This window comes from Seriola aureovittata, chromosome 16 (assembly GCF_021018895.1).
Source record: "Seriola aureovittata isolate HTS-2021-v1 ecotype China chromosome 16, ASM2101889v1, whole genome shotgun sequence".
Classification (NCBI taxonomy): domain Eukaryota; kingdom Metazoa; phylum Chordata; class Actinopteri; order Carangiformes; family Carangidae; genus Seriola; species Seriola aureovittata.
Window position 1 is genome coordinate 16,207,917 of NC_079379.1, and position 20,084 is coordinate 16,228,000.

Here is a 20,084-nt window from a genome sequence, read left to right on the forward strand (position 1 = left end):
ACACTGCAATGCAAATATATTCAACTACAAGTAAAATGACTTCATTCAAAAATTTACTTTGGCACCAAAATTGTGTGTCAAAAATTAAACTCCACATTACGCAGATTGTCTCCCTTCAGAGTGTACGGTATATACAGTAGTATCTTGTATTATTATCTCTTTGTTAACATCATGTTAATGTTATAGCTGGTCCAGGTGGAGCTCATTTGAACTATTTCATATACATTCATATACATACTCTTCTATAAAAATATATAGTTTATCATCATTTATAGTCATATTTTAGGAGTGGATCTACATGAATGTAAAAATATTCATGTATTTTTAAAAGCAAGTATTCCAGTACTCTAACTCAAGATTGATTGAACAACTTTCACTTGTATTGGAGTAATATTTGACCAGGTGTATCACTGTTTCTTTTCCCTTGTACAAACACTGTACTAGCTAATCCAATGTGATCCAATCTGAGATTTGTCATAATGATTTCCTCCCTTTTGTGCCTTCCTTTATAGTTCTCTTACTTACTAGTTTATTATAAGTTCTCCCTTGCAGCTACGCGTCTTTCCACAAGATGGCGACCTATGACAGAACAGGTAGCAGCTGGTTACCGGTTTCTTCTACGTCACTTCCTCCTCCTCCTCGTCCTTGGCATCCTCGGTGGTCAGGATAAACACATGGCAAAAATGAGCAAAGAGACCAAACAGCGGCTGCAGCAGCTTTTCCAGTGCGGCCAGTTTGTCATCCGATGGGGGTTTATCCCAACCGTGCTGTATCTCGGTCAGTATCCGAACATAAGCAGGGTGGGAGGGGGATACTGCGAGAAGACTTGCCTCGCTAACGTTAGCCAGTTAGCTTAGATTATTACCATTCTGCCGCTATACCCGGCTTTTATATGAAAAAAAAAGAAGGTTTCTAGTATCAATTTTGCTTTATTGGGTTTACTTGAATTGGTTCTACAGCATTTAGGTGTAACGTTTATGGCTCCCAAGTGGTAGTAGACTGTTAACTACCTCCACCCCCAAATCCTGTAGAAGTAATGTAGTGCATGATGATGGTGACTAGGTGTAATCTTTTTTGAATGATCTCTTCTATGTCGGAATGAGGACTGTGTAACTTTCCATCGCCTTTGAACAAAAATATGTTGAAAGCTGTTGACCTTGAAGTACTAAAGCAATAAGTCCTGGATAGCTGATCTCAAAGTGGTCCTCTTGAAAGTCTAAGACAAGCCTGTGCATATGTATTTCACAGCATTTGTATGTATTGGGTACTAAAAATGCAGGTTGTGGTTTGGAGTAAAGATGGGGAAGTTGAAACTGTGGAGTTGCCGATTGTGAGTGAAATTTGTCTGACTTCAGCATATTGGAAAGACCATCAGTGATGTCATACTTTCACCCTTCTCATTTAACTTTCCTTTGCCATTTCTCTCTTGCTCATTTACCTTTAAGGTAAATTTTTCTTGTATTGAGCATGTGTTGCTCTTGTGTTAACGCCATCGAATAATGCTGCATGTTTAATGCAGTCATAATATAAAAGTCAATTATACAGTATTTCTTGCAGAGTATGATTGAAATGATGTCGCAACAACTTGCCAGTTAAATAAGTATTTTATCCACTTTAAAAACATTATCATCATTTATCATAAAATGCCACAATTTTGTAGGTTTCAGCTTTTCTAATGTAATGATTTGAAAATTTTTACTATCACCAGCATTAAAGGGAACGCCGTTGGGTCTTTTAGTTGTCTGCCCAATGCCACGGTCTCTGAAAGATAGGCGATTGGCATTTTCCCTTATTTCCGTGCGTTTCCCTTATGTCTTTTTCTTAAGAATCTGTTGCAGCATGCTTGACTGCATTTGTGACCTATGGATGACGCTTTCTGCGTGCATGTGTGTCCGGTGGAGACTGTGACTCAGATGCTCTGCTCAGTACATTTCAGCTATAATTACTCCCTATTTACCGCACCCTGTTCCCCAAATACTGGGTCTACAGGTTGGATGTCAGAGCACTTTGACGCAATTATGCTGTTTAATCAGACTGAACTGTTTTGCTGGGGAAAACTATCATTTGGATGGACTAGATTCTGTTTTCCCTGTTTTTCATTTCTGGGTCCTTGTCTTAAATGTAAACCAACAATCTTTCAATTCTTCTTTATGGTTTTCATTTCCAGGTTTCAAACGTGGAGCAGATCCAGGAATGCCTGAACCCACAGTCCTAAGGTAAGGACAGACTGGTGTGAGATTTGTGCTTCCTGTCCAATCATGTATTTGATTCAACAAGCAGCACACAGAATGGTGTGAAATGCGACACTAATGAGTTTATCTTTAATCGTGGAATGGCAGGGCTAACTGTCGTTTCAAGTCATTTTAATTACTAACGGCAAAGTGAAATCCCTAGTTGTGCACGTTGTGGCCTGTGTATTAATATTGTGGTGATAGTGGCAAAAACAAAAAACCTAATTATTTTGTGTGAGGGGATGATTTTAGTCAAATTGCGGTCGTTATTTTCAATAATTTGGGACTGAAAATAATTCTTCTGCATATTTAGTACTCATCAAGATGTTGCTATTTTATGACTTTATTACAGTCTAGTAACTGCTGGGTTAAAAATAACCCAATATGGGTTATTGAAGACTTGGAGCTCGAAGGTTACAACCAGCTCCAGGGATATAAAGAATCAACATCCAATTTTTAAAACGTGAAGACCTGCTGAGAGAAAATCTATGTTAGTAAAAAGGTCAACCATTTTCTCCCTCATGGCCATATGAATTATCTTAGCCAAGAACTTAGGGTTCCAGTTTTCACTTAATCTTCCAGAAGACTCCAGATTTAATATTGAGAAATCTGAGTACATGAGAAAGATGCAGAAGAAGTAAGACACTAACAATAATCGATAGTCAGACTTATTCTGTGAGATGTAAGTTCAAAATTCAAACTAAAGAAATGGTGTGCTCATCTCCAGTGTCTTCAGAGTATGATGGGTGCTGACCCAAAAGGTGCGGAAATTGCAAGAAAGTTGTCAGCACTTGAAGATTTAATATCTTAATCCACAGTAGCTGAACAAAATGAACACGTTTCAGCTTTCTTTAGTGCGGAAAAAAGCTTAGAGTTGGGAAAAAAAAATGCATTAGGAAATAACAAAAGCAGCAGAAACCCTGAAATTAAGAGTTGATAATGATAATGGTTAACATTAGGATTCCGTGTCCTGAATCTACCCTAACCCTGAAAAGCTCAAACAAGCTCCTCAGTGTGATGTTGTCTTCCTAAATATGATTGTATAGGTGTATGAGGTGGTAGTATTTTGATTTGTGTTGTGTGTCATATTCAAGAGAGATTCACACCTGGGCGCTGACCCCAAGATGGGGGGAGTCCAGCTTCACACACGTTGACAGTCAGATAGCAAGACATTAATACAGAAACAGCTTTGGCTGTGCATGTTATGATAAAGTCCCCCCCCCCCCCCCCCCCCCTTAGATAAGTTTGCATAGTGATTGACTTTGTAAGTACAGTTCTCACTCACAAAGAGATCTAACCCTTTGTATGCCACCTGGTAACTATATTTACAACATACTGTAACCATTTTCCTTCCTACTGTCACCGTCTTCAAAGACCGGAAGTTCAGTAGTGTACGTTTTGTGTTTTATAGTGATGACAGTGACATACAGTATGATACAGTGGGAAAGAAGCTGACTGCTATGTTGTGGTTTGCCTTGTGTGGGTTCATTGTAGTGTGGTTAGTTACTTTACTTACAAAACCTGTGCTTGACAGTCCCTTAGACATGCAAATTGATCCAGTATCGATGACGCCAGCATTGTCTTCACTTTATCATCATCATTTTAAATATTTATTACTTTTAGTTAAGACAGAAAAACAACACACTTATACATAAAATAATTTCCTGCTTTACCAAAAGTTTCCATTTATCTTTGTATATTCATCCATATTAAAGGAATTAAACATTTGACCTCTAGTAAACAAAGTTTAAAACAAATTTGTCTCCTTAACACCTCGAGCTTCTGACACCTGTAAATCCTGAGCATCCAGCTATTTGTAGTGAGCAAGATTACTTGAAATTACTTAATGTACTCAAAACATTGCAGGCAGTAACTGGAAAAGATATGGTTAATATCTTATTGTGTGTCTGTGTTAGCGCATGTGTATACAATGTACACCACATTAAACCCCTTGAGATGTACCATTTTGTTGTCAAGGGGATTTCTTCGGTTCGTGATGGTGAATCTTTCATGAATATAAAAAAAAAAAAATGGATAAACTTTCGAGGGCATCTTTGGTGTCTTTGGAAGTCAACTTGAACCTTTTATTTTATTCTTTTCTCTAGTTTGCTTTGGGGCTGATGAGCATCTCCACATAGCCAATCCCCTCTCCTCTTCAAGACCATGTGACGCACCTGTCTTGGAAGTCTGGGAAAGGGACATTATTTTTCACTTTCCTCTCCACAAATCATACTGTCCAATGTCTGAGAAGTGATGAATAGATGTTATCTGTGGTGATATTCTGTATGGCAAACAGCCATATGGATAGTGTTGGCAACAGGGATGGAAGATATTTGGATAAACAAAATGGAATCAAGCCTGTTCCTGAAAGTATGTTGTGCTGACTATCAGTTGGTATTTTGTTTATGAATGTATGACACCGATGTTAGGATATACCATTCGTTCCATGTTTTCCTCTTTTTATTTGTAATTTAAAGTTTCAGAAAATAAATCCTTGACAAAATGTCACTTTTGTCTTTTCTTTATCTTGATTGAAAAAAAAAAAAAAAAAAAGTTAGAAAATGTGTTGCCTCTTAAATGTGGAAGGTGTTGAAATGAAGAAACTTGCTTCTTTTCTATGCAAATCTTTTAAATTATTATTTATTAAGTCACTCACTGGTAGCATGTGTTCAAAACACAGCTTAGTTTGCAGTTTACACATGATAATTAATAGCTAACAGTAATATAAATAAAAAACAGTTTACAAAAATAGATGATAAAATTATTTATTTTTTATTTATTAAAAACAATTCAAGTAACAGCAGAAGAGTCAATTGTCACAATCCACAAATGAATCGACATCAAAATCATTCTATCAAGTACAAATTGTATTTTCAGTGCAAGTATCACACAGTCATGGATTTTCCTATGACCAATAAATAACTTTTCACCAAGTATAAATAGGTTAAATAAGAGATGCAGTAGTGGGTGATTCAAGTTGTCAGGCGTACAATATTAAATACAATACATTGCTATAGAGTCACCACACCTACTGTTAGTGCACTCACTCTGAGAAGAGTAACAGTGTTAACACCATCTGGTTATCTGAGGCATTCCTTCACAACTGAGTTTTAGTAGTGCCCTGTTTGTAATATTTAGGCATCATTACTTGACGAATTTTTCGTCTGTTATCACAAAGGAATTGACGGAGTTGCTGCAGGATGCTGAGTGTGGTCATCCTTCTGTGGAAAGCATCAGGGTTGTTTACGTGCTGCAGCAGCTGCTCCTCCTGGAGGCTGGTCAGCACTTTGACCTTGCCAGGTTTCCCCATCTGAGGGGCAGAAGCAGCAGTGGTAATATATGAGTAAGCAGTGTTGTGTCATGGTAATACATCTAAGATGTAACACAAGAGCGAACATTACAAAGTCCTTTACAATATGATATTAACATGTCGTAAGTATCCTGTCATGTATCATGTACAAAAAGGGAGCCAAATCAAAAGCTATAACATACAGACCCCCCCTGTGTGTGTGTTCATGCAGCACATCAGACCTACCTCTCCTTTGATCTGGCTGATCAGGCCCTGGCTGTTGTTTCCAACTTCTGAGAGGCTTGAACTGTTGGGGTACTCCTTCTCCACATGCTTTAAAAGAACCACGTAAGTTTCAAGGCCTTCAGCCACCCAGCGGAGACAAGCTTCCTGAAGAGAGGAGAGAAGATCACTCGGTGTTCAAATGAACCTCATCACCTGTGTGTTTTATCAGTGTAACTGAAGCAAAGAGGAGGAGACCTACTACCTTGTTTGAGCTAGGGCACTTTGCAGGAAGTGAGGAGATTTTATATTTGACCAGAGAAGATTCTGTTACTTGGAATCCATCTTCTTCACCTACCTTTGGAAAATAAATGTAAAAATTGATAATTACTCATCTAAGCAATGGCAAAAATACCATAGTCCAGATAAGTTCCTGAAGGATAAAGCACTTACCTCCTTGATGAGACCTTCGAGTTGATTAATGATCAAGTCCCAAACCTGGGAGCCACTCAGGGGGGCAGTGGGCATCCCATCCTCCTCACCTGAGGTGTCACCTGCCGGACTGTTGGTGGGCTCAATTTCAACTGGAGCTCCGAGACCGCACAGCAGCAGAGCTGCCAGCATCACTGCTGAGACCAAGCAGGCATCTGTCCAGAGAGGAAGAGCATGAATGACTGAATGAATAGAAAGAGGAAGAAACTCAAGAAACATGCGCACAGGCACAGGCTGCAAATCACTTACTGTGTGTAGAGGGCATGTTGCGCTGCTGGGAAGCACTTGTTGAGTTTCCACTGATGCTGATTGCTGTCAGGGCCAGAAGGAGTTGCCCTTTCTTAGCGATGGGCTGTCATTTTATATTCTTCAGTTTGGAGGGATTTCCCAATATGTCTATGCTAAAAGCAGGAATTAATAGTATGTGTCAAGCATCCGGTCTGTGGGATACGTTAGTGGTTGGTGATTTTGATGAAGATGGTCAGAATGTTCATCTTCAGTAAGATCAGGGATAAAACCTCATGTACAAGAAAATCCCTATGATATTTTTTTTAAAGGGAAAATCCTCTCAAAACCAAACATTTGCATATAACGGTATTCCAATAATGTGTGATGGTAAAATCAGTATCGATTGATGAGTGAGGAAAAGTCAAATTTACGGTGGATTTTTGGATTTTTAATTTTTAATTTTACTAACAAATTGGGGGATTCGTTTTAGTTACTTCCTCAAGCCTTTCTTCCCCAGTAAGCAACCCTTGTGTGATCGTTTCATCAGCCTCACTTTCTGATGAAATGATGTGTAAATGTCACACAGGTAGGCCCATATATTCTTTATTTAATTCAGATAATAACTTAGAGGCATGTGAAATATAAAATTATAAATGAAAACAAATGTAACTGTTGCATATGTTTTTTTCCTCCTGCAATCAGTGATTTTCTTGTTTCTTCACAGTGATGTTCTTCCTGTTCAAGTGTTAGGTGTGAGCTTGATCGATAGAATTAATAAAAGGATGAGGTAGTTCTTTTAATATCCTGATCACACAGCCCAGAAGATCATGTCGGAAGTGTAATTGATTTTGAATATATTAGTCAATAATATGATCATCTGATGTTTTCCACTTTTTAATATGATAGCCTATCCTCACTGGTCAGGGTCCTGTCAACAGCTTCACCTGGAATTTTTCAGTCTGATGATGGTTTGTCTGGGTTTAAATGGCTTTTAAACTGATTATTTATGCTGGTGCATTCAAGTGTTTCAATTTAATGCTACTTTATTCTTCTACTTCACTACATTTCAGGGGGAAATATTGTACTTTGTACTCCACTACATTTATCTGACAGCTAGCTACCAAAGTCTGATTAGGATTATACATACTACATTATTCCAGATCAAACCAGTGCTTGCCAACCATTTTAGATTACGACCTATTACAAAAGAGCAGCGTGTAGTTGGGAATCCATGTTATGTTTCAGATTTGTGAATAAGTATTTGGTAATAGTTCTACTAAAGAGACAACTCCATCCCTTTAAATAACCAATTGATGCCCAAAGGTCAAATGATTACATATTTCCCAACAAACGCAAAAAACATCAAAATATGAATACACATTTGTTTCACAATTTGGTTTTTTCCCTTCTCCTCTCCCATGTATTATATCGTGACCCCCTCAGATTTATCCTTTGACCCTTTGGAGGGGGCCTGAACCTTAAGTTCAAAACAAGCCTCTTAATGCTAGCTTCACCTGGACAAGCGTGCTAGCTAGTATAATGCTGCCTACAAACTAATGTATCAACAACCTAATTAATGTCACATATATCAGTCATATTGGACATTTTAATGGAAAACATAACGTACATTTTGTTGACAGTGCTTTTGTATTTTTACTTAAGATTTTGACAGAGATGGGGACTCATGTTTGCAACCTGCACTCAATTGTACTAAGGTACTACACCGAGTTATACCGAACTTGGTTAGGTTATGGAACATGGGCTTTTAAGAACCTGCTACATTTTGGGGCAGATACGGAGTATTTCCCGTCGTTTAATTTTTTTCTAGGAATTGCGGTGCATGTCGGGGAGTGCCACGGTTGGCTAGGGCAAGAGAGAGAGCAAGACTGAGAGACAGGAAGAAGGAGAGAGATGACGCTGTGTCCGTGGTGATCCTTCCAATGGAGCAGGCTCAGCGGCTATCATCTTCCCCTGCGGCAACAAGCAGGAGCAGAGTGAGTTCAGGACCACAGCTCATGGTGAGTCGAGTTTTTCAGAATAAGCAGTAGGCTCAGGACATCAGGTATCTAGTTTTATATAGCAAGATAATGTTGTATTGTTTCGTTTTCTGCTGTTGTTTTATCAGAAATTCTAATATGAAGTACTCAAAGTCTGTGATTAGCTCAGATCTACAGAATTTTATTAAAAGTCCCATAATTTAAAAAGTAAGATTTCCATGTCTGTTGATTATAAAGCAGGTATAAGTGCTGTTTTAAACACTGTGAAATTATCAAAACGCTAAATCCTTGGAGAAATGCATACAGTCCATATTCAGAAACAAACAATTAGGACCTACATGAATTTGTGAAGTCACAATGAAACAGTCACCACGCTCAGCTATGGCCCCAGCACGGCCATGAAATCTGCTATAGTCTTTATTAAGGAATCTTACTAATGTTTTGTTTGGCTGATCTTTTCAGCTTCTCATCTTTTGCCGACCCTTTTGCCTAATGGGTGAGTTGATGAGAATCAGTTCAGTCATCTTCTACAAAATGTTTTCAAGAATCCGATTAACATTTGTTATTCTCTACACTGTACAATTAAGAAGTTAAGAAAATATAGTAGTAAGTTAAAACAGTCAAAACATATATTGTCGAGTCATGTTATCTCACTTTCCAAGAAAAGAGGAACTATTGAGATACATTATTCCTTATTAAGAATAAATGCGTATGCTCAAGGAGTCATGCGTCAGGGTGGAGTAAGCATTACACTGTACTGTAAGATACAACGTGCTGACCTTTAGGTGTTAAATCACCAAGTGTCTGTCAGTCCCCTGTATTGACTTGTGTCCAAAAGAATTAAATATTGTCTCAGGATATTTTCTTAGAATGTCTCAAGAAAGCTAGAAATTTGTCCTGCTGACTTGATGATAGTGATAGAGAGGCTTAGTTACTACAGGACTTTCTTACTTCTGAAGCAAGAGGATAACTTGGTTTGCTTGCAAACTTACAATTTTAGTTTGAATACAATTAATTCATATTTCTAAGTCAACTTGTTATTGTTATTTTGCCAGTTTCAAATATTGTGCTTGGTCCTTTTCAATAGCAGTGTTAATGCCTCTGCCTTAATCTGAAAAACTGAATAAAATGAGACTAATGTTGATTGTAATATGAAATTGTTGGTGTTCTAGATATGATACCTTTGTTTGTTATGTTTCCATAGACAGATCGTGTCACATGTTTCACAAAATCAATTTTGGGACACCCCAAGGCATTAGTTTAAGCCCGCTCATATTCTCCCCAAACAAAGTTTTCCCCTCACTATCTGTAAAATGTATGATAACAGCCAGCCAACTGATTTATCTATGATCAAATGTTGGATATCTTTAAAAGTCCTGCACCTTAGTTATTTTGGATATTTAGTCAGATACCTCTAAATGTTAATAACACTAATGGCATAATTAAGGGGCATTTGGTTGACCAAGAACTTTGGTCCAGACAGACAGCTTTTGAATGGATTACCATTGAGGTTTGTACAGACATTCATGGTCTCAGAATATGAACTGTCATAACATTGATGATCACCTGACTTTTCCTCTTGCGCTGCCAGTTAAATTTGTTTGATAGTTGTCTAATGTCTATGTTCAATAGTTTGGGTTCCTGCAAATGGGAATTAAGTCGTTGCATGTACAATTTGCACTTGCTGTTGCTTTTCTTCTCAAGTTGTAGATGTGTCATTTGTGTAGCTATGGCCTGCTATGACCAAATTGGGGTTGGAGTCCTTCCACAGGGACAGAAGAGAGGAAGAGTTCCTGGCCTACTCAAGCCTGTTTTGGAGGTGGTCTCCCAGGTATTTGTGAGAGTACAGCAGTGTTTTGACTTTTGCTTCCTGATGCCAGAATAATAAGACTATGTTTGAGTCAGTAAAAGTGCAAAAGTGTGATTTGACTCTTGTTTTGTGGTCTTCATGAGTTCAACTTGCATCATAAAAAAGAGTGTCACTATCCAAGATATTCTACAGGATTTCGTCATTCTGTGAAACTTGGCTGGGATATGACGCTCATGACCAAAATATGACCCAAACCTGGATGTGAGCTGTGTGCTTCACATGAATTGTATACCACTTACTCACACATATTGTTTCCTCACTGCTTTCCCAAGATAGTGAAAGTGCATATGAAAGAGTTTCCGATACCTCATTTCCTTTTTCCTTAGACAAGAAAGATCAAAGAAAAGTCAGTCTGCCACCAACTTTCAGACATGTTTTTGCAACTTTATTTCCTTTTCAACTACCTTGCTTCTATTCACTTCACCATTGCAGCATATGTAATCATTAGTACTTCACCCCACAACCTCCATGAGATGCTTCATAGTCAAAATATCAATTTTAATTTCCCTGACACTATTTTTGGTAGGTAGTTTTCCCTCTGCCTGTCCACATTACTCATGGGGAATCAAACTGGAGAACTCCCAAAATGGGTCAAAGAAAAGAGTAAGCTGTGGGTTTGTGACCACTTTTGACCGGGGAGTGTTTTGGTACTTTTAGTGGACAATTTTGAGTCTTCAGAATAGCTCAGTGGTTGCAGAGTGGTGCCCGAGGTTATTGGGAAGTGCTGATCCTGGACATTCTCCTCCCCTGCTGAATGAGTGCTCAAGACACATTTTCACCCACAGAATTTTCTGTTAGGGCAAAATGCAAAGTTTTGGGTTAATATACATTTTCCACCTCTGAACCTTTATCTTAATGAGATGCACTCATGGATTTGGTCTATGTGTGATCACCAGGGTCAGTCTTGTTTGGGCTTTACTCAATATAATTAATTTACTCAATATATCCTTAAAATAAAAAAATTTCAGCTCAAGGTCCATTTAGAAGCTGTTTTGACCATATCACAGCATAAGCTCAACTCCAACAGCAGCTTCCAAAGTCAAAAATGAACTTTTGAAACTTGTCTTTTAAGACCATGTGGATGAAAAGTTCTTAAAATGTTCCAAAGACAAAAATGGTAATGTGAAATTTTACAATTCCATAAGCAGGCCACCTTTCTCTCAAAGATCAAGTGATGTGGTTGACAGATGCAGAACGGCTATTAAATAAACCTGGATATAGTCCTGGATATTATTATTATTATTATTATATCATTATATTCTTTTTCTCTGCCTTTTTGCTGTATGTCCTGTATTATGCTGCATTATTGACAAATCTTGAGTTTTGTCTATTTACTGGGTAGTCTGAGGTCTTTATTCTTATTCAATCTCATTTTTAAGTGTAGATTATTGTCAAAATCATCTTTTTTTAAGATTAATTTAGGTCATATGAATGTACATACATCATGTAAAATATTGTTATAACTGTATATGCTTTATATGCATTTATGAACATCTTTATTTACCAGTACCTCTGTAGCGATTCTTGATGTGTGTGATTGTTCTTTAACTTTTAGTTTAATTGTTTGTCATCATGTGATGCTGTTGTCATGGCCACACCTCCCTCTTTTGGGGTGTCACTTCTGGGGGATTCTTTCACAAATGTATATCATTACGCAATCATGTAATCTCTTTGTCAATTGGAGTTTAAACCTCGCCTAAAATCTTCACATCCACTACTATTGTTTACGCTGATGACAGCTCACAGGTCAAACACGTTTGTTCTTTGCCCCACATTAAACAAGAAGACTATTTATCTGTAAGTTCCGGCATTTTGTTTGTACAGTGAGTATTGCAAGTGCAAGTAAGTTAGTAGTGAAACCTAAATTGTCAGCGGTTGCTCAATTTCCCTTTTTCTCAGTTTCTGCAATAGAGAAAGTTGGCCTCAGAGTCAAAGGGCTCAAGCCTGTACAGCCCCCCTGCTGACACATATACTGTAGCTGGGAGACTCATCTCAACATCAGGACTGACATTACAACCCGTATGAGTGACAACATCATAGCATTATAACTTATATACTGTTGCAGTGTTACAGGTTAGGGTTAGGGTCAGGGTTAATGTTAGCGTTAGTGTTTAGGGTTTGGTTTCGGGCTTAGGGTTAGGCCTCTGCTGCTGCCACTACTGTTGCTGTTGCTGCTGCTGAATATGGAGGGGGTGCTACAAGGAGAGGATGACAACCAGGGTTACAGGTTAGGGTCAGGGTTAATGTTAGTGTTAGTGTTTTGGGTTTGGTTATGGGTTTAGGGTTGTGTAATTTAAGTTGTGGGTGTCCTGAAGGGGGGTCCTTCATCTTGGTGGTGAGCAGGACGTGTTGTGGACGTTGTGGCTGTCACTTAGGAGGACACTGGACAGCTTCTACTTGTCTGTGGATTTACTCAACAACAGCAGTTAGAACACAGTAACATTCTCTTGTGGATGGTGTAGATCTTGAAGCATATCAGTCTTTCAACACTTGTTGACACATTGACAAGTCATTAGACATGTGGGTTAGTCATAGAGAAAAAGTGTGGGAGCCACAATGCAGCCATTATTGTGGATCCACAGATTTACATATTTACATCGATGAGAAAGCCAAAACCTTCACATCAGCAGTCTTCTTGCAAAAAGAGCCACGTCATTAGGGGAAACAAGGTTGTTAGCAGGTGTGCAAGAACAGAAGTTTCAAACTCTGACAGTAGTTTTGACCGCATGGTCGGGCAAACACCTTTTGCCCACAGTGTACAAAATATTCAAACATATAAACAGTCAAAAATCGTCTGCAGTCTATGTAAATTGTAATAGATACTTTAGGCAAGATGACAGGCCTTCATCAGTACATATAACTCAGCTACTTGGGCGGAGCACAAATTACATACCCTGCCTATGGCACATTGTCTCTAAGTCAAGTCTCTAAATCAAATTGTATGTTCATAGCAAGATCAGACAGTTCCAACAATCCTGTTAAAAAAATATAACTACATGCAATCATTCTTAATCTAACCATTACATTTTTGATTTAATTTAACACTTATTGCTCTATTTTCAACATGCAGGAGTGCATCAATTGATCTAATTTCTAATTGTAGTTTCTATTGTCAATTTTTAATTTTGCTATAAATGTTGTCTCTTCAACATTTCTTTTCCTCAGATTTTTGATGTGGAAGTATGTTGCCATCCGGGTGACGGCACCATTTGTTGAAGAAAATTCACTCAAGTCCTTAGTTCTAAGTTTGCTGTAGTGTAGTGAGTTTATTGTTATTCCAGAATACAGTAAGACTACTGACACAGAGCGGCTCTGAAGCAATAGACTGACCCAGAGTGAAGGGCAGGGGGACAGTTATACAGTTGAAGAAAAAGAAAAGGGGGGGGGGCAACTGATACAGTTGATTTGGGGTTACAGACGTGTGGTCAGACAGGATAACAAGGTGTTCAAAAGGTGTAGAAACAAAAGGTAATTTCTCTAGAGTCCTTACAGTGTAACACCTAGGGTCAAGTTACCAGGGGGCCAGGAAGGGCCTTTAGATGAATCAACTAGTAAGATAAGGGTATTGTAAAATAGTGAGGAATTTAGCAATACAAAGGAAGAGGGCATTGCATACGGCCAGACAGGCGTCAAGTCCCAACTACCCAATTTTGTATTTTCTTCCTCAATGCCAAAGCACTGCTTTAAGACACATGATTCAGCATATTTGTAGCTGTTCACCATCCTGACTTCCTTCCAGGCTTGCTCTTGCTTATGTTTTTTTTTAGCTTCTGTTCCTCTAATGCTTCCACTGAAATTCTTATTACCAAGAAAGGGAGGGATCCAGTTGTAATAGAATATATATTTTCAACTCTGCACTTTCACTTCAAGGGTTTGTGTGTCTGCATATTCATATACATAAAGTAATCACATATCTTCCCTTGTTTATTTTATTGATTTGTACCATTTATATTAGAGATAATATTGACTTTAGTCATCTACTGTATTGTCATATGTGTAATGAAGGCTCCATGAGGGGAATGGTAGGATCCATTGAACTTCCCACTTGGTCTTTCCGAACTTCAATCTGTTTGTCGACAACCACATTTCAATTACATACTGGGAAAAGTCAAGTGAATCTAGTACCTAGATGAATCAGATCCTCTTTTAACTTTCATTATCAGTGAACGCAGTTAAAGTATCAGTTTTGTTCTCACAACTTTTAATATAAATTAATCTTGAATTAATATTCCAGTGTTGCAATCTTTTACATTCTTTCCATTTGTCAGACTAGGGTCATGTAGAACCCTGTGCATAATTTATAGATTTTTTTATATGAACAATGTCTGTATATGTGCGTGTAGTACATATTTTGTGTATGTGCAATTTAATAACCTGCTTATATGGTATACAGGAAACATTAAGTCACTTTGGAAAACAAAGCGTCCATCAAATGGTTGTGATGTGATGTAGTAGAACACATATGACACTTGGACACACGGAGCAGAACCTAAGCTCTACAATTGATCACCTACCCACTCTACTAACTGAACTATATCCATCTCATTCTATATACAGCCACACTGTACAGTAGGACATACATGTCATAGCGTCAACATGTCATATACAAAAAACATGTAATACTAAACACAAAAAAGCACATCAACTCAGTGTGAAATAAACTTTGAAAACAATATACTCAAATATGATTATATATTAATAGCAGTTCTATGCTTTTCTATGAATTTAGTTGAGAATCCACTTATACTAATAACCAGATGGGAATGTCTGTTTTTGGATAATGGAGTGACCCTGACAAAACCTGAAAGAAATCGAGGTACTTCACCACATTGATATAAAAATCCAGAAATTCCAGTGTTACCATAAAGCAATCCTCCTCATTGATGCAATTGCAACTGTCTCATATGTTCCCTCTGGGTCTGGGGCTCCAGGGGCGGTCCCCGTCTTGCCTGGTTGGTAGTTCACTTTTGGTTATTAGATTTGGCCAGATATAGAAATTATATAATAGAAATACAGCTACAAGAGGCAGTAGACACAATGAACTTTATGTTCAACTGATGGACTTTATATTTGCATGGGTGATCAATCAAAGCAACAACGTGATCTTTTCATCAATTCAAATATTAATTAAATTTCTATATTTTCTTTTTTTCATGTTCAGTTTGATAAAAACCTTTTGGACAATATGTTTGGGGTTGCAATTCAAAAATTATGTCTTATCAAATGGAAATTTTTACATATCCTGTAATCAAAAGGATCAGGATCAAATCAGGATGCTAAACAAATGAAAATCACATGTACAATCATTAAAAAATAGTGTAGTATAAAATAGTTACACATACTGTACTTCCTCTGTGGTTGAAAAGTCAAGATGGATTATTAAATCTGAAAATCTGCAGTTCACAGGGGTTGCTGCTAGATGGCAGACATGCAGCAGCAATATCGAGAGTAACATTCTGCCTTCTCTGGAAGGGTGACATCCTGAGGCAGCAGTAAGGAGAGGACTGTTCAGTGCCCTGCCCACGCACTACAGCAATAATATATGACCCTCCCATTGAACAGAAATTGCTTGAGGGCCTCTGTGGACATGAAAGTTTGAGCTTATGTGTATATAAGTGTAACTTCAGTGTGCAATTTGTATGAATTACTGTGTATTATATGAAATATTTGTCATCTAATGGCTTTTTAATTGTCTCAGCTTGAATGTGAGTATTGGCCTGAAGTCCATTAATTAGTTGTAGTCATTTAGTAGAAATGGTTTTAGAGTCCCATTGTGTGTTTCCTCCAATAAAGTATGTTTTTTCTTACTTCACATTTAATGTTCACGTCAATGTTTTGAAAGTTTAAGATGAAACCTATATCCAGGTTGAATTAAACAAGACTCTGCAGCCATACTAGCAGCTCTCTGAGGTTATTATTTAGGTGCTTTGAGCTAAATGCTAATGCTAACATACTCAATATGACAATGCCAACATGCTGATGGTAAGATGGTATAGTGCTTGAAAGGTTCACCATCTTTGTTTGGGTGTGTTAGCACGCGAACATTGGCTAATCAGCACTGAACATAAAGTACAGCGGAGGCTAAGGGAATGTCATTTAGTTCTGCAGTTATTTGGTCATAAAACAAAATATCAGACAAATTAAAATTTCTAGCTGATGATGATGCAAAATGAGAAGTCAATAGATCACAAAAGTTAATATAAATCATCCATGTGGGACGTTCAAAATTTCATTGCAATCCATCCTATAGTTGTTAAGACATTTCAGTCTGAATCAAAGTGGTGGACCGACCATACAACCGACATTATCATCCATAGAGCCATGGAGCCGGTAGTCTTGTAATGTCTGTCATGAACTAAGGGTCAGCAGAAAAAACAGCATGAGCTCTTTGATGGTGTGAGCTTTTCTTTTTATTCTTTTATACAGCCTTAACTGTCACATTGTGTTTAGCTTGTACTTGAATATGGCAGTTCTCTCCTCACTTTTCCTTTCCTTCTGTTTCTCCTCTCAGCTTCCGCTTTCCTGTGGTTTTATCACTGCCCTGCTGATTTCTCTCCCCTTTGCCATTACTCCTCTCATCCTTCACTCTCTCCACTCCTCCTCAACTTCCCTTTGTGCCTTTTTCTCAAGCCACTCTGTTGTCGCCTCCTCTGCTCTCTTCCCTTCCTTTGGCACTTCTTCTTCTTCCATGGACGAGGAGAGTCCATAGGAGACGAGAGGAACTGTATCTCTGCTCAGTTCGCCACAGGCACTCTTCAATATTTAATCAAGAGTGCATTTGTTTGAAGAGAGCTCTGAATATGTGTGTGTGTGAGTGATAAAGAGAGATGTCTGACCAATGTGTGTGTGGATCCTCTATTTGTATGCAGGAGAGAGCAAAAAAAGAAAAAAAAAAAGATAGAAGTGTGCATATTTGCGTGTGTGGTGACAGTTTTGGGATGAAAGGCTTTCTCCCCTCCTATGGTAATTGGTTTACTATCTCTCTCTCTCTCTCTCTCTCTCTCTCTCTTCTTCGGCCTTCTTGTTCCTCTCGCTTTTTCTTTCCCCTTCTCCTCCTTTACTCCATTTCCCCTCCCCCTATAATCCATTCTCTTTCCCTGTGCACCTTCATGTAGCCCTGCTGTACTGTATAGTACTGTATATGCATTACTATGTGGGGCTCATTCATTCAAACGCTGTACTATCAGGTTTGTTTGATTTTGCTGTGTGTGCATATGTGGCTGTGTGTGCACGTATCAGCGGCTGGCCTCAGTGCTCCCCAGGGACAGCAGAGCGGCGTGTTTCATCATCCTCCAGACTCGGCACCAGAAAGTCCCCTTCTCTTCTTTTGCCTCTTCAGCAATTCAGCAAACACTGATTGTTTAACTCATTTCCTTCTGTCGCTTTCAGGCGGCTGCTTGTGCTATGAGCCTTAGTACAAAGCTTGCTACGTTTTTCAGATTTACTTTTAGACCAATTGCAGTTAAAAGTCACCTGCTACATGAAGTCCTCACTGAACCTTTGACAGTCAGCTTTTGGACTCCTGTGATGAAAGCATGCTGACGATCACCCTTTTCCTCAGTCTTGTCCAATGTGACACGTACACCAGCACTGGATGACGCTGCTTTGCAGGAATCACGTTAAACTGTCCAATGGCTTTGTTTCTTTTAATGTGTGCAAAATCTCTAGTAGGATCTTTGGCATTGCTGCTGTCAGCCGTAATATCTTCTCCTCACAGCTGAGCTGTACAATCATAGTTGTTTCACAGCTTCTGCTTCAGCACTGTCCACCAAATCTCAGAAGGCAGCTATCTGAACGATAATCTGAGAAAGGACTGATGGCCTCAGGCTCTCAGTAATTGTGTTTAGCTCTCCTTCAGCACTTTGGCAGATTATAGCACCCATGAGGCCACAGATGGGATTTTTTTTCCTGCTGCTTTGTAGATCACAAACCTTTCACCATAGAAATACTTTGCTTTGCATTTATTTACTGTATGTTTCTTTACAAATGCAGCATGCCAATCCCTCCGCAGAGAATTCATTCACCAGCCACTTTAATACCTTAACATAAAGAGTCCAACCTGAATGTGAGCTTAACTGTGTAATCACAAGATAAACCAATACTTTTCCTTGAGACTAAAATGTTGAAGTATTTCAGCAAAAAACAGCAAAAAAACAAAATCAATGGTCTATGTTGCAAAATTCTCATATATGCCTGTTCAATTAATTCTCATAATTTATTCAGCTTCTTACCAGTTGGGTTTCTACATGATGACTATATTTCCCCCACAGCTAGACCAGTTTTGGCTATTTCACATTAGAGTTTTTTTGCATTTACATTTTTGCCCACACTTTTCTCGCTGGTTTGCAGTAGGCGGAGCTCAGCTGGAAATAGAGGATGTCATGCATTTCCATTCACCAATCAGGATTCGTCTTTATATGTTGCCAGCACTGCTGATAAAGTATATTAGCTGAATTTTTGTTGCTTCTGTCTGTTCATTGTGTTCCAGTGGCTAATGCTGTAACACAATATGGACAATAGAGACAACTGAATGAATATAAATCTTGAGATCTTAAACCCAAGATTATTATTGGCCTTGGCTAACCTGTAAGCATTGTATCACTCTCAGTCACATCAGTCTAGACTGTCATGCAGCCATTTGAATGTGACAGGTCAAAAGTAGCTAAAGTAAGGAACAGCTTTATTGTGTTGATGGAAACAAAGTCATCACAGGCAGAGTTAAAGGCTCTACAGAGTGTAAAACTTTCATGCATCTTTACCTTAATTGTGGACTTACAGATTTTGTTAGTGTGTAATGTCTAGTGCTGTAAGGTGACAATGAAATTCAAGTATAGAAAACAATAGAGAGACTAGAGAAACAAATCATAGTTGTGTCTGTGTTCACTGTTCTTTTCCTTCATTTCGGTGTAGATTGTGTGGATGAATTAAGTGTTACAACAAGCTTTTGATCACGATAAAACAAGGAGGTTTTCTTGGTATGTGAGTGTGTGTGTTTTTCGACTGTCAGACTGTATATATGCTGGTTCATTACCTCTGACAGCAATGCGGTTTAATCTGAGTCCCTGAAAGGGGCCAATTATCCCAGATTACAAGTCCTATCAGAAAAGCAGGCTCGACATCTGAGTTATACAACTGAACTCACTGCACTCAAGCTGAACTCTGGCTCAGCTTTATGTCATCTGGAGTATCAGGCTCAGATCCTCTTGGATCTACTGAATTCAAATTAATTCTCTTTCATATTGAATTCTTTAATCAAATTTAATGCATTTTCAGCAACTTTCTAAGCAGGCTGTGGCCTTTTTCAAGCCAAAGAGAGAATTTCTTTTTGTCCTATGACTCATTGGCTGCTCATAAAGCCACAAAATGAAGAGGCATGGTTTTGATTTGTGCTGCATCTAAAACGTGGCACAGAATTTAATCCTTCGTATTGAAGTGATAAAGAATTGCACACATCATTTTGTTTTTGGATTCCAATTCAAAATGAGAATTGTTTTGTTGCTCATCACAATATGATAGAAATGTGTCTTTAATATAGCTTATAGCATTAGTTTTAAACAAATCTGTGCACACAAATAATGCACAGAATAAATATATAGGCTACTGATGTTGGTTATAACTTGCTTGTTGTGCTCCTGCACAAACTTAGCATTAGTTTGTGCCTCTCATTCATTGACATAATTAAATCACAGAAAATGTGTCATCTGTGTTTGGATCAACAAAGAAAGCCTCAAACTGGGTTTAAAATCTTTTTTATT

The 20,084-nt window shown here is 38.2% G+C and overlaps 2 protein-coding genes across 2 annotated transcripts; one reads left to right on the top strand and one right to left on the bottom strand.

Annotated features, from left to right (window-relative positions):
• The first annotated feature begins 618 nt into the window (after window positions 1–618).
• tomm7 (translocase of outer mitochondrial membrane 7 homolog (yeast)) lies at window positions 619–4,739 on the top strand. Its single transcript, XM_056398592.1, has 3 exons — window positions 619–777; window positions 2,168–2,216; window positions 4,337–4,739. Exons 1-3 carry the CDS (start codon window positions 675–677, stop codon window positions 4,350–4,352), a joined length of 168 nt encoding a protein of 55 aa, XP_056254567.1. The 5' UTR covers window positions 619–674; the 3' UTR covers window positions 4,353–4,739.
• Window positions 4,740–4,798: 59 nt separating this feature from the next.
• On the bottom strand, window positions 4,799–6,433 carry LOC130183303 (interleukin-6-like). Its single transcript, XM_056398591.1, has 4 exons — window positions 6,196–6,433; window positions 6,008–6,100; window positions 5,767–5,910; window positions 4,799–5,541 (listed from the first exon to the last, which is right to left on the bottom strand). The coding sequence occupies exons 1-4, from the start codon at window positions 6,364–6,366 to the stop codon at window positions 5,329–5,331; spliced, it is 621 nt and encodes a 206-aa protein (XP_056254566.1). The 5' UTR covers window positions 6,367–6,433; the 3' UTR covers window positions 4,799–5,328.
• Window positions 6,434–20,084: the final 13,651 nt, after the last annotated feature.

Excerpts from the sequence above, each read along its gene's own strand:
- tomm7 (XM_056398592.1), top strand. The coding sequence starts at position 675 with ATGGCAAAAATGAGCAAAGAGACCAAACAGCGGCTGCAGCAGCTTTTC. Across the intron at positions 778-2,167 it reads CCCAACCGTGCTGTATCTCG|GTTTCAAACGTGGAGCAGAT; the intron begins GTCAGTATCCGA and ends TTTCATTTCCAG.
- LOC130183303 (XM_056398591.1), bottom strand. The coding sequence starts at position 6,366 with ATGCTGGCAGCTCTGCTGCTGTGCGGTCTCGGAGCTCCAGTTGAAATT. Across the intron at positions 5,911-6,007 it reads AGTGCCCTAGCTCAAACAAG|GAAGCTTGTCTCCGCTGGGT; the intron begins GTAGTAGGTCTC and ends TCCTCTCTTCAG. Across the intron at positions 5,542-5,766 it reads TCAGCCAGATCAAAGGAGAG|ATGGGGAAACCTGGCAAGGT; the intron begins GTAGGTCTGATG and ends TCTGCCCCTCAG.